Source organism: Lacerta agilis, chromosome 4 (assembly GCF_009819535.1).
Source record: "Lacerta agilis isolate rLacAgi1 chromosome 4, rLacAgi1.pri, whole genome shotgun sequence".
In the NCBI taxonomy this organism is placed as follows: Eukaryota; Metazoa; Chordata; class Lepidosauria; order Squamata; family Lacertidae; genus Lacerta; species Lacerta agilis.
Window position 1 is genome coordinate 54,054,550 of NC_046315.1, and position 15,000 is coordinate 54,069,549.

Below are 15,000 nucleotides of genomic sequence, written 5' to 3' on the forward strand. Positions count from 1 at the left end.
CTAACCCAAATGACTCTGTGATGAATTTACAAAAGGAGCTATGCTGGCTGATCATCAGAATGCAAACAACTAATGGAAAAGTGGAATGTGCAACATTTTTATTTTTAAGCTCTGCAAAACTGATGTAGCAGCTTCATCTTATTTGTTCATGTCTTTCTAATTGCCATGAGTTTGCAGGAGGATCAGTTTGCTGTGACAATTCCCCTGTGACAATTCTAGTTAAACAAAGCTGTCTCTCTTTTTTATGACATATTTTCCAAAATGGTTGGGGGGGGATGCAATTGCATGTGGATTTTTAGATACAAACATAGAAAACAGAAAAAAAAACATTTTACGAGATTGTCTTATTGGTGGTACAGACAGCAAATCACATAATTAGATACAAGTTGCTAGTAACACAACATATGTCATTTTTATGCTCAGGAGCAATTGCAAAAGCCATTATGTGAACAGTGTCACAGCCTCATTTGGATAGGTTCACCTTTTTGTTTATTTGAAGTTTATATGGGGTGTTGCAGTTCACGTTACCACTTTCCCAGGTTTGTGTGGTGCATTTTTAAAAGTGTTATAAATCACAGCCCTGTTGCATCATTACAGTGCAAAGCAAGAACACAACAGTCTTAAGAATTAGCCCTTTGCATTCTACCTCCCTCTAGCCCTCCTAAGGATATAAACATACCGGTAGTAGTGTCGCCTCTGATGGACTGCAGGGAAGGAGATGTACTTTCAGCTCAAATGCTGGCTGACCAGAATTCAGCACTGAGAAAAAGAAAGACATGGCCTATGTTTGTTGTCTTAATATACTTTTTTCCTTGTGTATGTGCTGGTTGTGCAGCTACACAGCTATGTTTGCTGTATGGAGAATGCAAGGTTAAAGAAACTACAGGAAGACACCCAAGTATTAGGCAAGGCTCGGCTTAGAATGCTTGTTGCCAACTGCTATTTTCTCTGCTGCTGTTCTTCTTTGCACTTAGAGCAGTAACCCTCCAGACGTTGCTGAACTACAAACTCTCATCAGCCCTAGCAAGCATCAGCAATGCCCAGGGATGGTGGGAGTTGTAGTTCAGCAATATCTGGATGCCCAAAGGTTCCCCACACCTGACTTACTGAGTATGAGTCAAAGTCTCCATAGAATTTGCAATGGATTAATGAGCAAAATGAATTATAGGTTTTTATTTCGTGCAGCAAGTGATTGGGTTTGAAATCTTGGTCCTTTGGTCACAAATGAAGCTAAAGTAGGAATTGCTCAGTCTGCAGAGCACGAGACTCTTAATCTCAAGGTTGTGGGTTTTGCCACCTTGGGCAAAAGATTTCTGCATTGCAGGGGGTTGGACAAGTTGACTTTCATGGTCCCTTCCATATGTACAATTCTATTATTCTCTTCCATTAAAAATAAGAAATAGTGTTGCCTCAATTTTTTATAGATACGGGATTGTATCCTCTGAAATGGTTAGATTTCATTCCTAAGGGCTTTGAGTGAACAATGTATCATTATGTTTTTAAACCTCAATTTTTGGCCTCATAGATAATGACTTGTTCATCTAGAGCAGGCATAGGCAACCTTCGGCTCTCCAGATGTTTTGGCCTACAACTCCCATGATCCCTAGCTAACAGGACCAGTGGTCAGGGATGATGGGAATTGTAGTCCGAAACATCTGGAGAGCCGAAGGTTGCCTATGCCTGATCTAGAGATTACCCAATGAATTCACAAATTAAGCATCCCATTTCTAAATTCAGCATTCTAGATGAATTCAGCAGTGCTTTTAAGTCACAGACTTAAGTGTCTGATGTGTTTGTGATGTACACTAGTGAAAATAATGTAATAACAGGAGAATTCTTTCTTTTCCTCCAGATGCTGAGTTGCTTAGAACATATGTATCATGATTTAGGATTAGTGAAAGACTTTAACATCAACCCTATCACATTGAAGCGATGGCTGGTAAGATTTAAAGAGCAACTTGTATGGGATTTAAAATATTTGTGATTTTTTTAAAAAAAATATGCATGTAGTCTCATATATTCAAAGATTTTTTTAAAGAGTGTAAGCAGAGTATAACAAACACATGCCCAACACATAAAGTATAGGATTGCCATTCTGACACCATCCAATACAGATATCAGTCAATCCCTTCTTTAAACAAAAAACTAAAATAAGCAACCCAATAAACAGTTGTATCCAAATTAAAATGCCTGGTGTCAAGTGGCAACATTTATTATTAGTATCAACAATAATAACAACAACTATAAGCTTATCATCAAAGTATGACTTGTTTATCTGAAATGTCTCATATGCCATTCCATTTCTCACATCAATTTGCATCACCTTTGCTTTGAGCTGTATCCATTAATTAAACTTAGCTTGCATTTGCAACAACATCCAAATGAGCTGAAAAATTATTCAACAATTATACTACCTAATGAGCAACTTTATAAAGATAAGAAATAATACCTGCCTGCGCACTGTCTCACCAGAGTGGTGCATGCTCTGGTTATCTCCTGCTTGGACTACTGCATTGCGCTCTATGTGGGGCTACCTTTGAAGGTGACCCAGAAACTGCAATTAATCCAGAATGTGGCAGCTAGACTGGTGACTGGGAGTGGCTGCTGAGACCATATAACACCGGTCCTGAAAGACCTACATTGGCTCCCAGTACGTTTCTGAGCACATTTCAAAGTGTTGGTGCTGACCTTTAAAGCAGTTAACGGCATCAACCCAATATACTTGAAGGAGCATCTCCACCCCCATTGTTCTGTAACCAATAAAGTTGTGGCCTAAATTCACCCATTAACCTAAAATGCTGGTGTTGTCCATGTGTTTCATTATTCAGCAAATGGGGGAGGGCTCGGAGCCTTGACATGCAATATCATGGAAAGGAACAAAATGAGTGCACAACTTGGTCTTTTCATCAATATTCAAACTCTTAACCTACATGGTGGAGGTCACAATGCCAATGGGAGGGGGGGAGTCCAAAACTGAGAAAAACAAAAAAGTGAGCACAGCCGCAACAGGGGAGAGGGGAGAAGAAATAAGAGGAAGAGTCAACCTTTTCCTTATTTCTGCAGTGCCCAGCCACCGTATTTTTCACTCCATAAGACGCACCTAAACATAAGACGCACAAGTTTTTTAGAGGAGGGAAAGGGGGAAAGCCCCGGTTTTTTTTTTTAGGATCAGCTCAAAGTTGTGCAGCTTCTTTTGCAAAGAGGGAAAAAGCCACGTTTGAGGGGGGTCAGCTCACAGTTGTGCAGCTCCTTTTGCCAAAGGGGGAAAAGCCTCATTTGGGGGGATCAGCTCACAGTTGTGCAGCTTCTTTAGGAAAGGAAAGGGAGCCGTTTCTACAGTTTTCAGACAGATAATCTAATCAGCCAGTCACATGTCACTGGGGAGACAAACAGCCTCCTCTACTGAACATTCAACAATGGAGGCCTGGGCAAGGGGGGGGGCAGAAGGGGAGCCTTATCTCTCTCCCAATCGCTGGCTGATCAGCTGTTCAGCGGCTTCCTTTCAACATTCCCTTCTCTCTTTGTATATAAAAGAGCGCAATCTGCTTTTGGGCCCTGGGCAATTCAGCTCCAGGGAGCACCATTCGCTCCATAAGACACACAGATATTTCCCCTTACTTTTTAGGAGGGAAAAAAGTGTGTCTTATGGAGCGAAAAATACGGTACCTTATTAGCATGGCATGGGCTTGTAAAGCACAGATTCCAAGGGGCTAGAATTATAGCATCAAAGTGTTGGTTGGGAGGATTAAATACCAAATGCATGTTTTCCTTATAAATTTCTCCCTTTTTGTTTTTAGCTGTGTATTCATGACAATTACAGAAACAATCCATTCCATAATTTTCGACATTGCTTCTGCGTTACCCAGATGATGTACAGCATGATCTCTCTCTGCAGTCTCCAGGTGTGTCTTTCTCTGGCTGCATTGGCTTCCTCTCTCTCTAGTTCCCCACACACATTGTGAAATCAATAGTCTTCTGCCTGTAATAATGTATTTTATCCAAAAGTAATGGTTGTTGATTATTAAAAGACATGTAGTTGTGCCAGGGAAACTACCATTCTTAATCTGTTTGCATTTGAGAGGAGTACCAAAGGGTGAATGAAATGAGTTGGGATCGCTAGGTAGGTAGAGCATGAGACTCTTAATCTCAGGGTCATGGTTCGAGCCCCACTTTGGGCAAAACATTCCTGCATTGCAAGAGGTTGGACCGGATGGCCTTCATGGTCCCTTCCACCCTACAATTCTATGAACTGAAACAGAGATAGAAATCTTGGCAAGTGCAGGAGTTCCTGAATATGTAAACCTGGAATGCTCCATGAGAGGTTGTAGGCCCACAGCATAATTCTGATTGGGCTCCACACCTTACTGAAGTCCCCACCAGGTTTGAAATACATTTAACTCAGTGCTTCCCCACCTTTTTTTGGCCATGCCCCACCTAAGCATCTCTAAAATTCTGATGCCCACCCCCTGTGAACTCCTATTCATGTGGAGGAAGCCTAAAGGCCATTCACTGTTATTCTCAAATCGCCCACCCTTAAAAATCAAATTGCCCCCCTGTGGGGCGTGTGCCCCACCTTGGGAACCACAGATTTAACAAGATGATACCCCAAATGCATGATTGCATTGTATGTGTTTTGAGAGAGAGAGATTTTTAAAATGGCAGCAGTGGTGGACCCTGATCCAAATTAGAACCTGCCCTGTGCCATTTTCCCCAATGAACACTGCCCCCTAGCCACTGCTTGTGCCCATAGCTGTTAACTCCCAAGACAAATAGCAAAAGCGATCCCATTGCACTGTCCAACTTGGAATCAGGGCTCCCCCTGCAGCTGCTTTTTAAAAAATGACAATACTATGGCATATTTAACTTATCTATCTTGGCTTCCTCTTCCATCCAGCTTCAGTGTGGACAAAGTGCCTTAACTTCTTCTTGCACCTAAGTCGGAGGAAGGGATACCAAGGCGGTACTTCTGCCCTTGCTGAAGTTGGTAGGAAGGTAAAGGCAAGGAACTTTGGCCTTCATGTCATCCTCCCCTGTACAGGAAAACTGGCAATGGTGTCTAGCTAGTGATGATCCAAACCTGAACAGCTTGACTGTGGGTGGTCTTTCCCCTCCCTATCCGTTAGACACAATATTAGGAAACTGACCCTTGGTAATATAAGCAATATTTGCTGGGTGGTGGTCAAATTTTCATAGACAGATTAAGTGGCCTATAATCAAGACAACCAACAGCAGTCGGTGGCTGAAATCAGCTGGCATTATTTATTCAAGTAGGCCCTGGTTGTTATCCCAAGCAAAGAATAGACCCTAAGCCATTATTCTTCACATTTCTCTTCCAAGCTCAAGTAGTGCATGAAATGCCCAAATAAATAGCTTTTTTTATAATTAACACAAATCTTGGCATAATTTCTTACAAGCTGAGAAACCTTTGACTTTAAATTAAATTCACCCACTATTGTGCAAACTCCAATTTCTCTATTCCATCCTGTGTTAATTATGCATCAGAGGCAGGGTTGAATACTTCACTGTTGTCATCATTATAGATTTAGTCTAAGTTGCAATACATGCAGTTATTAAAACTGTGTGCTGAACCCTAGTTAGAACCGCACATTTTGAAATGTTAGATATGATTTATTTATTGTTAAAGCTGTTTGAATTTATGAAGCTGCATTTTCTTCTTCTTCCTGCTTAGGTAAAGCTTTCTCAAATGGATATCTTAATACTAATGACTGCATCAGTGTGTCATGATCTCGATCACCCAGGATATAACAACACGTATGTATCCTTTTTTTGTGTGGAAAGAATGATTACGAATGTAAAGCACTAGCAGAAAGTGTCCTGCTGCCCAGGGTAGTGTAATTTGTGAGTTTGGGCCCGTCACACACAAAAATTGGCAGAGTCACACCATCTTTGCCCAACATCAAAACATCAATGAAGACTGCTGCCCCCACTTCATGAATTCTCATGTCATATTTGACAGCGATGTTATAAAGAGGCGGCTGAACCTATAAATAACAGGTGGACAGACAGACAAAGCACTTTCCAAAATATATAGCAGATATTCGGGCAAATGCAGACCAAAACGAAAACCTGAGAAATTTCTGTTGGCATAAATGTTCTTGAGCTAGAGCTACCTTTAACATGCACCTGACAGGGTGGGCTCTGGATCAGAAAAGCTTATGCCACACATTGTTTTGTTTTTAAGGGTACCACAAAAACCCTCCAAGGTTTTGTTACAAGAGCAGACTAACACGACTATCCCTCTGGAATTTGTCTCATTTAAAAAAAGACTTCACTTGGATGTGAGGGAGGATCTCACATCTTTCAAATCCCACAAATTTAAAATTGCCTTCAAACTACAGATAAGCACCTTCCCTTTGGGCTGCCTGTGCATTCCTTTCTATGTGTTTCCTTCACACTAGGTACCAAATTAATGCACGGACGGAGCTTGCTGTGCGCTACAATGACATTTCCCCGCTGGAGAACCATCACTGTGCAGTGGCTTTCCAGATCCTTGCGCAGCCAGAATGCAACATTTTGTCCCACGTTGATAAGGAGCAGTTCAAACGGATTAGGCAGGTATGGGTCAGAAAGCTGTGGCAAAGTTCCTGTCAATGTGCATTATTGTCAGAGAGCATCTGCTGTTATTAATGAATGCCTGGGCTCGGGCATGAGACATGTGGAGCAAGCGTAAAGTACAGTGGTACCTCGGGTTACGAACTTAATTCAATCCGGAGGTCCGTTCTTAACCCAAAACCACTCTTAACCTGAGACGCGCTTTCGCTAATGGAGCCTCCCGCTGCCACCGCGCCACTGGTGCAAGATTTCCGGTCTCACTTCCGGCTGGCGACGCCCATAGCGGGTGGTCGGGGCTGCTTCGGCCTGCGAGGCGCCCGATCCATCCAGGGGGTTAGGAGCCCCGCAACCGCAAAGCGGGGCTCCGGTTGGGGTGCGGGAAGAGCGTCCCGCACCCTGGGCTCCCCGGCTGCGCCCACGGACGGCTCCGAACCCTTCCCTTGCCCCCCCTGTAAAGGGGGAGTGGGGGTGAAGGGACAACGGAGCCGGGCTTACGGGGATATGCCCCAACCGGGATGCAAATGCGGCGACAAAGCCCGCGGTGAGCGTCTTAGTTCTACCTTTGAAGAATGGAGCCAAAGGAACCCGGTGGTCGTGAGTAACTAATTTGACCAGAAATCAAGCTTTTGGAACGATCCGGGGGGAAGGAGAAAGGCAGCCTGCCTTCTTCCCTTCGAGTTAAAGAAGCTAACCAATTTGAGCAACTGCTGCTACAGGACTGCTACAATGTGCTTAAAATTGATACATGAGACTGGCAAACTTTTTCTTGGGAAGTAAATTAGTGGAAATATCTCCATTTAAAGTTGCGGTATCTGCCCTCCAGTTTAGAAAAATGGCGATGGACAGAGAGGCAGGAGTAGAAATTTGATACCCACTTCCTCCCCCTCTACCAGTATGCTGGGCTTCGTCCTTGAACTGGTACTGAACTCTGGACTAACGGACGAACAGAGGCTCACTGCTTTGAAGGTGGAACTGCTGTACAGGAAAGTCAAAGTCTTGTGTGGGGGTCTGAAAGAGAACCAATTGCCCACAGAGGAGGCTTTTAAAACTTTTAATACTTTGGAAGAAAGTCTTGCTAAAGAGCTGAGAGGATGTCTGGGAAGATGGAGAGAAATGAGTGAGCTACTTCGGAGAAGAAACTCGCCTTTTGGGGGTGGCAGCCCCAAGGCGACGGTAAGATTTGTTATATCCAGTCCCCGAGGTGTGAGCTCGGGGGCCAGGGACAGAGAATTATGGTTTTTACAAGAAGAAAAGGAATGCTACAAAGAACCGGAGAAGCTGAGAGACGACGAGATGGACATCCTGGAGCTCGTGGCAAGGAGAGCTTTGGACTGTGCCTGGATCTGTGGACGCTTGGAGAGGGAAGCCACAGGGAAATTCAGTGTTGAGGCCACCAGGAGAAGAATAATGGACAGAGGGGGTGTGGGGTGAAACACTAAGTAAAATTTGAAGTAGCCTGTCATGGAATTTTGAAATCGGAGGGTGAATACTGTCAACAATCTTTCTGTTTTATTTTTTGTTTGAATATGAAAGGAGATATTTTGAGTTACTATGTTATTAGCAGCAGTTTAAAGGATAGAAGAGATAGATATGATATAAATGATTGGGGAAGATTTCAATGGAAGAAGAATTACGATGAGATATTAATACGATGATGCATTGTTGGTTAAATGTTGAATATATAATTGTGTGTAACTATATAATTGAATTTGAATTTCAGGAGAAATGGTTATAAAATAGATTAAGGATATGAACTCGAAGGAGAAAGGGCAGGGGAAGTCAATGGTCAAGATATGGAAATAGAAATTTTCTTTTTAAAGAAAAGATGCAACAAGAAAACTTGACACTGTTTGTATTTGTTTTATCAATGTATTTGTTTTGTATTTGTTTAATTGTAGGTGTGGGTGTGGGTATATGTTGTTATAAGAAAAAGGTCAATAAATTCTTTATAAAAAAAAAAAGATTTCCGGTCTCATCCTGGGGCAAAGTTCTCAACCCGAGGTACTACTTCTGGGTTAGCGGAGTTTATAACCCTAAGTGTTTGTAACCCAAAGCATTTGTAACCTGAGGTACCACTGAATAGAGTGCCTATGAGCTTCTCCAGAGTGATTGAAACCATTTAATACCTTTACAACCAGACCCCCATAATCTATAATTAGGTCAAATTGATAGGCAGTCTTAAACCTCAGCATTTCTTATTTTAGAAATTAAGCATTGGTGGTGGTTTGAGAAAATAAGCCAAGCCTAGTGAAATAAGCACCTCCTGTATCATAGTCACAAACTGCTCCTTTACAGGTATATTGTGGTGTTCTGGTATTCTTGTGTTGATTCTTTAAAAAAAATGTACTTATAACTTTTTGTGAAGCTCTGAGAACCTGTTGAAGGGCAGGATATAAATAAAATAAAGGACGTGGGTAGCACTGTGGTCTAAATCACTGAGCCTCTTCGGCTTGCTGATTGGAAGGTCAGCAGTTCGAATCTGTGAGGCAGGGTGAGCTCCCATTGCTTTCTCCCAGCTTCTACCAACCTAGGCATTTGAAAGCACACCAGTGCAAGTAGATAAATAGGTACCGCTGCAGCGGGAAGGTAAACAGCGTTTCCATGCACTCTGGTTTCCGTCACAGTGTCCCGTTACGGTAGAAGTGGTTTAGTCCTGCTGGCCACATGACCCAGAAAGCTGTCTGTGGACAAACACCATCTCCCTCGGCCTGAAAGAGAGATGAACACCATACCCCATAATTGCCTTTGACTGGACTTAACTGCCCAGGGGTCCTTTACCTTTTACCTATAAATAAAACAAATCTCTTTACCCACCAATTTGAATATCGCATGTGCCTTGATCAAATTGCCTAAGAACACCGATACTTTTTTCAGTGTTGCAGCCCATGTTGCAGCTCTTGGTTTTAAACACCAAATGTTTTCATTTTTGTAAAAGCAACCTTGGGACTCCCAGGTCTGAATCAGGGGCATAGTAAGGAAGGTCATATCTTTCCCTCCTTGCACTTTGGCCCCAGTCTATAACACAGACAGTAGCTATTAGCTATGGGGAAGGAAAATTAAAAGCTTGACAAATTAAGCCCACAGGTTTCCTTTTGCGTGGCTAAGAGCAGTTCTAGGGAACATCTGAACTAAGGCTTCTCAGTGTGCCTCTCCTTTCCAAAAGACAAAACAAATGCGCAGCTTGCCTTTTATCTCTAGAGTTTTCTCCTGCTCCCTAGCATCTTCCCAGAGTCCAAAATAAAAGTGTGAGAACTTGGTACAAAACTGTTAAATGGGTAAATTGTTGGAGTGGAGGGGAAGCATAGGTGAAGTAGTGGCATTTCTACCTTAAGAAATATAAACGTCTTACAATATTGTTGGTTGGTTTGCTTCGCATAGGGGATAATTACATTAATCCTAGCAACAGACATGGCAAGGCACGCTGAAATTTTGGACGCTTTCAAAGAAATACTGGACAAGTTTGACTATTCAAATGAGGAGCATGTGACCCAGGTAAGACAATCTTCTCTGTTTTCAGATGTTAAAAGGGGGCAACAGCCTGAGTCAAGCAATGCCAGTGTGGAGGCACCAATGTGGGGGTGTCCCAGGACATGTCATGTCGCAGGAGTAGGAGCTGAAAGTTCAGTACAAATACAGTACAAATGCACTTTCATAGCAAGGACAGCTTATCGCTGTGCACAGCCACAGCCTAATGCCAGGCTGGAGGTGCCCTTATTTTCAGTGCTGACATCTCACTGTGAAATGAAGGAAACAATGTCCAGTAATAAGTGCAGGTAAACATGGCAGATTTCTTAACACACTGTAAAATGCTCTCCTCCTTTCAGCTAAAGATGGTCCTGATCAAATGCTGTGATATCTCCAATGAGGTTCGCCCAATGGAAGTGGCAGAGCCATGGGTAGACTGCTTATTAGAGGAGTATTTTATGCAGGTAAGGGTATACCCACCCAGTGGAACTGCCGTAGTTGTTCATGTTTCAATACAACAGAGCTAAAAGTTATCCAGTAACAATGCCTGACTTTCTAGGTCCACCAAGATGAAAGACCTTTTCTCAGCAGGGTCTTGAAAGTGTGTCATTCTGACAATGTGCTTTGAATAAAAGACTGTAATTGACTGTAATTTGTAGCCTAAAAGGGCAATCACAGCCCAGAAATGCAAATGTTAGCAGACTGTTGCCTGTTTTCTCTAACAGGGCTGTTTTTAGGTGTTAACTCAGCATGTAAACCATTTTGAAACCAAACAGGGGCAAGGACTTTGTAGAAAAAGTCAGCTAAATAAGCAGCACCATGTAGGTTAAGTTTGGATTATTTATATCTGTGACTTTGAACCATTCATGACTAAGCCTATTAGAACTGAAAAGTTGGGGTTTTTTTTTTTTAAGAGAAAGGCGAAAAGAAAAAGAAAGCAAGCGCTGTGATCATTTCAAAAGGACAATCTCATTAGTGTTGGAAAAAAGCGCCTTATGGTGCCACATCGTTATCATTTCTTACCGGATTTCAATTGGAGATGACTGCAGGAAGTAACAAAAAAAAAGTAGCAGTCCACTTGCCCTCTCAAATCTGTCAACACGATGTGTATATACAAGCTGTGGCAGCTGGCATCACACCAAGTAAGGCTTGATCGTGATAGGCAGCACAAAAGGCAGTTCTATTATTTCTTGATTTAACATGTTCCCAGTGTGGAAAATTTAAAATACAGCCAAAAAAAGCCATTGCATAATGGCAGAAAGAGCAAAAGATGAAAGAATGTTAAGTTTGCCCTTCATTCATTTGCAGAGCAATCCTACACTGTGTTCAATGGGCCTTAAAGGTAAAGGTAAAGGGACCCCTGACCATTAGGTCCAGTCGCGTACAACTCTGGGGTTGCGGTGCTCATCTCGCTTTATTGGCCCAGGGTGCCAGCCAAGGGAGCTTCCGGGTCATGTGGCCAGCATGACTAAGCCACTTCAGGCAAACCAGAGCAGTGCACGGAAACGGCGTTTACCTTCCCACCGGAGCGGTACCTATTTCTACTTGCACTTTGACGTGCTTTCGAATTGCAAGGTGGGCAGGAGCAGGGACTGAGCAACGGGAGCTCACCCCGTCGCGGGGATTCGAACCGCCGACCTTCTGATTGGCAAGCTCTAGGCCCGCATCAATGGGCCTTACTTCCAGATAAGTGTGTTTAGGGTGTACATAATCTTCCCTGCCAAAAACCCCCAGAAGCTGTCTCTGCCGCCCTCCCACTTTTCCTCCAACGCCCCAAATTTTTGTAGGTCTGAAAATCTTTCAACCACATCTTTCAAATAATAATAATAATAATAATAATAATAATAATAATAATAATAATAATAATAATAAACTTTAAAAGAATACAGCATAAACAGGTCACACATAACCACCAATTATATCATTCCAAATTGGATAAATATTGACCGTTGGTTTGAATTTACTTAATGTATTACTACACTTTGTCCTAGAGTGACCGGGAAAAGTCTGAAGGTCTTCCGGTGGCACCTTTCATGGACCGAGACAAAGTGACCAAACCTACAGCACAGATAGGCTTCCTGAAGTTTGTTCTTATCCCAATGTTTGAAACTGTAACAAAGGTAAGGTCAAAGAAGTTGATTGACCAGAAGCCCTTGGATCAAGTACATTTTCTTATAGCTTTTTTGAGGGGTGCAAGAGCCCCAAACCACTTTAATTGCACAACCTGGATTTGCTGGTATGCAACTGAAACCCACCCACACACACACACACTGTTTAGAAACACCCAGTGTGATTAGCAATCATCTCATAGGTGCTTACAAGTAAAATACAGCTTGAAGGGATGGAAGGCTATGTCTTCCAGTCCCAGCTGCAAATCCACCACAAGGAAAAACTTGCTATTAGCATGCATAGGAGAATGTGTGTGTGTGTGTGTGTGTGTGTGTGTGTGTGTGTGTGTGGTTACTAACATTCCAGACTTTTAATAACTCAGTTATACGATGCTAGCATGCTGAATTTTTCTCATTTCAAAACACAGTTATTGGAAAGCAATTTTAGTTTACCTTTCTCGCTTTGTTTTAGCTTTTTCCAGAGGTTGAAGAAGTATTGCTCCAACCACTTTGGGAATCCAGGGATCGCTATGAGGAGCTGAAGCAAATAGATGATGCTGTGAAAGAGGTAAGACAAGCTTCTGTTTGTGGGATTAACAAGGACAACTGCAGATGCTGAAAAGGCAACACACAGACTCCCTTACATGAACCAGGATTTTGAGGTTTTGCTTACAAGAATTCTCATAATACAACACATTTTTACTTGCCATTTTCACAAATATATGCATTTTCCCACATACTTGCCCAACTATATGCATTTTTGTGTGCATTATTTGTTTCAAGAAATGCAATACAAAATTCATGTAAGTGCAAATTTTATAGAAGTGCAAACTTGGAAGGATAGCTGTGCTTCAGTCACATATTATGCAATCTGGTAGGTTTGCATTAAATCCTAACCAAATCAAATTTCTTCCCATCCCTACTTCCAAATAAGTATGCATAGGAGTACAGCCTTAATAGTAAGTTGAGTAACAGATCTAATGTAATGGGAACTTTAGAACCAAAGGATATAGCTGGTTCTGGCTGTGAATACGCCACAGAACACATGAGAAGATTTTCTAACTTCACTTACAACTGTGCTTGATAAAACAGGCTTTGCGATTTTCATGCTGAAGCAAAGATCCCTACATTCTTATGTGTAATGCTATAATGCCCTCTGGAAGGAAGCCACCACAGGTTCCCTTCGATTCCAATAAAACAGGGATGTAAAAAATTTCATGAATTAATTGGTTCATTTAAGCATAGTAGCATAGCACTTCTGGTAATAAGGCAACTAATAGGAAAATGATGCATGCAAAGCAGAACACATGCGGAGCAAATTATACCTCTCCTTTGTCAAGTGCTTGTGGCTCCTGCTGAGGCAGTCAAATGGCCTTTGGATCACAGTGGCAAAGAATGAAGACAGAGCAGTCCTTCTGAGTGGCAGAGGGTAAGCTAGCACTGACAGACAAGTCTGCTTTTAGTTTTTTAGCACTGGCCCCAAATGATGCCCAATGTTTCACCTTGTAATCTTTTCACTATGGGCTTTTTCATTCTCCTAGCTTTATTGATCTGGCTTCATTCCAAGCTAGCTTTTTATAGCAATCGTGTTCCATTTGTTCCCATCTCGCGAGAGCTCCACAAGATCTTACCAGAAGGTACTGCCACACAACTCCAGTAAGGCTTCAGCAGTGGGGCAGGAGACAGGGGCGGCACCTTCCCGTTTTGCCACCTGAGGGCTACCCCTACTCAAAAGGCAGTTTACACTCTCATGCATTCCCACTAGGGCCTACGTGTTGGGTACCCAGAGGAAACTAACAACCAGAGAGAAAAAATAATTGTTCCTGTCCACTAGTCACTGATGCTGCAGATCCTTTGGGGGACATTGTAAGGAAACTGCACCAAAACGAACAGATTTCATGCACTGATGATCGTATTTGCTGGGTTGTGCCAATGACTCGGTTGGCTGCTGTATTGACAAATCAGATGCCTCGTGACTGCCATTGTTAATTATTCCATTCTACACTTAACTAGTTGCAGAAGAAGAAGAACGAAAGTTTGGCAATTGGAAGCAAGGAGAAGTGAAAAGCAAAGGCAAGGCACATCAGGGTAATTATCCCTCTTTAAAGGATACTTTCACATTTAGAAACATGGTGACAACGTTTAAAACATTATATAGAAAATTGCCTATGGCATGAGGTGTTTTCAGCAATTTTTTTTCCATAAAATCCAGCTAATTTCTCTGCAATATATTGAATGTATGCTTGTGAAAAACAAAATAAAATAGAATTGTAATGCATCTTTGACCAACTATTTATACAATATAAAACCAGTAATGAAAAGCAGAGAGAGAGAGAGAGCACTCTCGAGTTGTTAGGAGAGTCCTAGTCCCCTCACAGAACTACATTTTCCAGAGTTCCCTAAGAAGAGGGATTGATTGTTAAAGCACTCTGAGAATTGTAACTCTGTGAGGCAAATAAAGGTCTCTCAACAACTTCCAGCAGCCTTAACAAACTACAGCTTCCATAATTCCTTGTGGGAAGCCATGGCTCTTTAAAGTGGTATCTTAGTGCATTAAATGTATGGTGTAAATGTGGTCAAATAGAGATTACCACAGTTGCTGTGCATGTGGCTTAAAAGGTGTGCTGAATCAGCATGTCTGAGCCCTGCCAAAAATTATTCTGAGTGGATGAGACCTCATTCTTTGGGCCTAATGATGTTTGTATTTTAATTCCAGCATTATAATGGACACAAAGATCCTTTAGAGGTTTGCCAAGTCTAGCAAGGCATCATGGGATTGCACAGCACTGACAGAGGATGAGACTGAACAGCTGACACTGCCACAAGCACTTTTTCCAAGTTCCTTTTTTATATA

The 15,000-nt window shown here is 42.2% G+C and overlaps 1 protein-coding gene across 4 annotated transcripts in view; it reads left to right on the forward strand.

The window, feature by feature from the left end:
- Positions 1 to 15,000, forward strand: part of PDE9A (phosphodiesterase 9A) — a 73,168-nt gene extending 58,168 nt beyond the window's left edge. For all 4 annotated transcript variants that reach the window (XM_033147083.1, XM_033147085.1, XM_033147084.1 and 1 more), the window contains 10 exons: positions 1,853 to 1,939; positions 3,798 to 3,902; positions 5,690 to 5,772; positions 6,420 to 6,576; positions 9,952 to 10,065; positions 10,398 to 10,502; positions 12,030 to 12,158; positions 12,619 to 12,714; positions 14,160 to 14,234; positions 14,863 to 15,000. In XM_033147083.1, the coding sequence (XP_033002974.1) occupies positions 1,853 to 1,939; positions 3,798 to 3,902; positions 5,690 to 5,772; positions 6,420 to 6,576; positions 9,952 to 10,065; positions 10,398 to 10,502; positions 12,030 to 12,158; positions 12,619 to 12,714; positions 14,160 to 14,210 (927 nt within the window). In that variant the 3' untranslated portion in view covers positions 14,211 to 14,234; positions 14,863 to 15,000. The remainder of the gene's footprint in view (positions 1 to 1,852; positions 1,940 to 3,797; positions 3,903 to 5,689; positions 5,773 to 6,419; positions 6,577 to 9,951; positions 10,066 to 10,397; positions 10,503 to 12,029; positions 12,159 to 12,618; positions 12,715 to 14,159; positions 14,235 to 14,862) is intronic.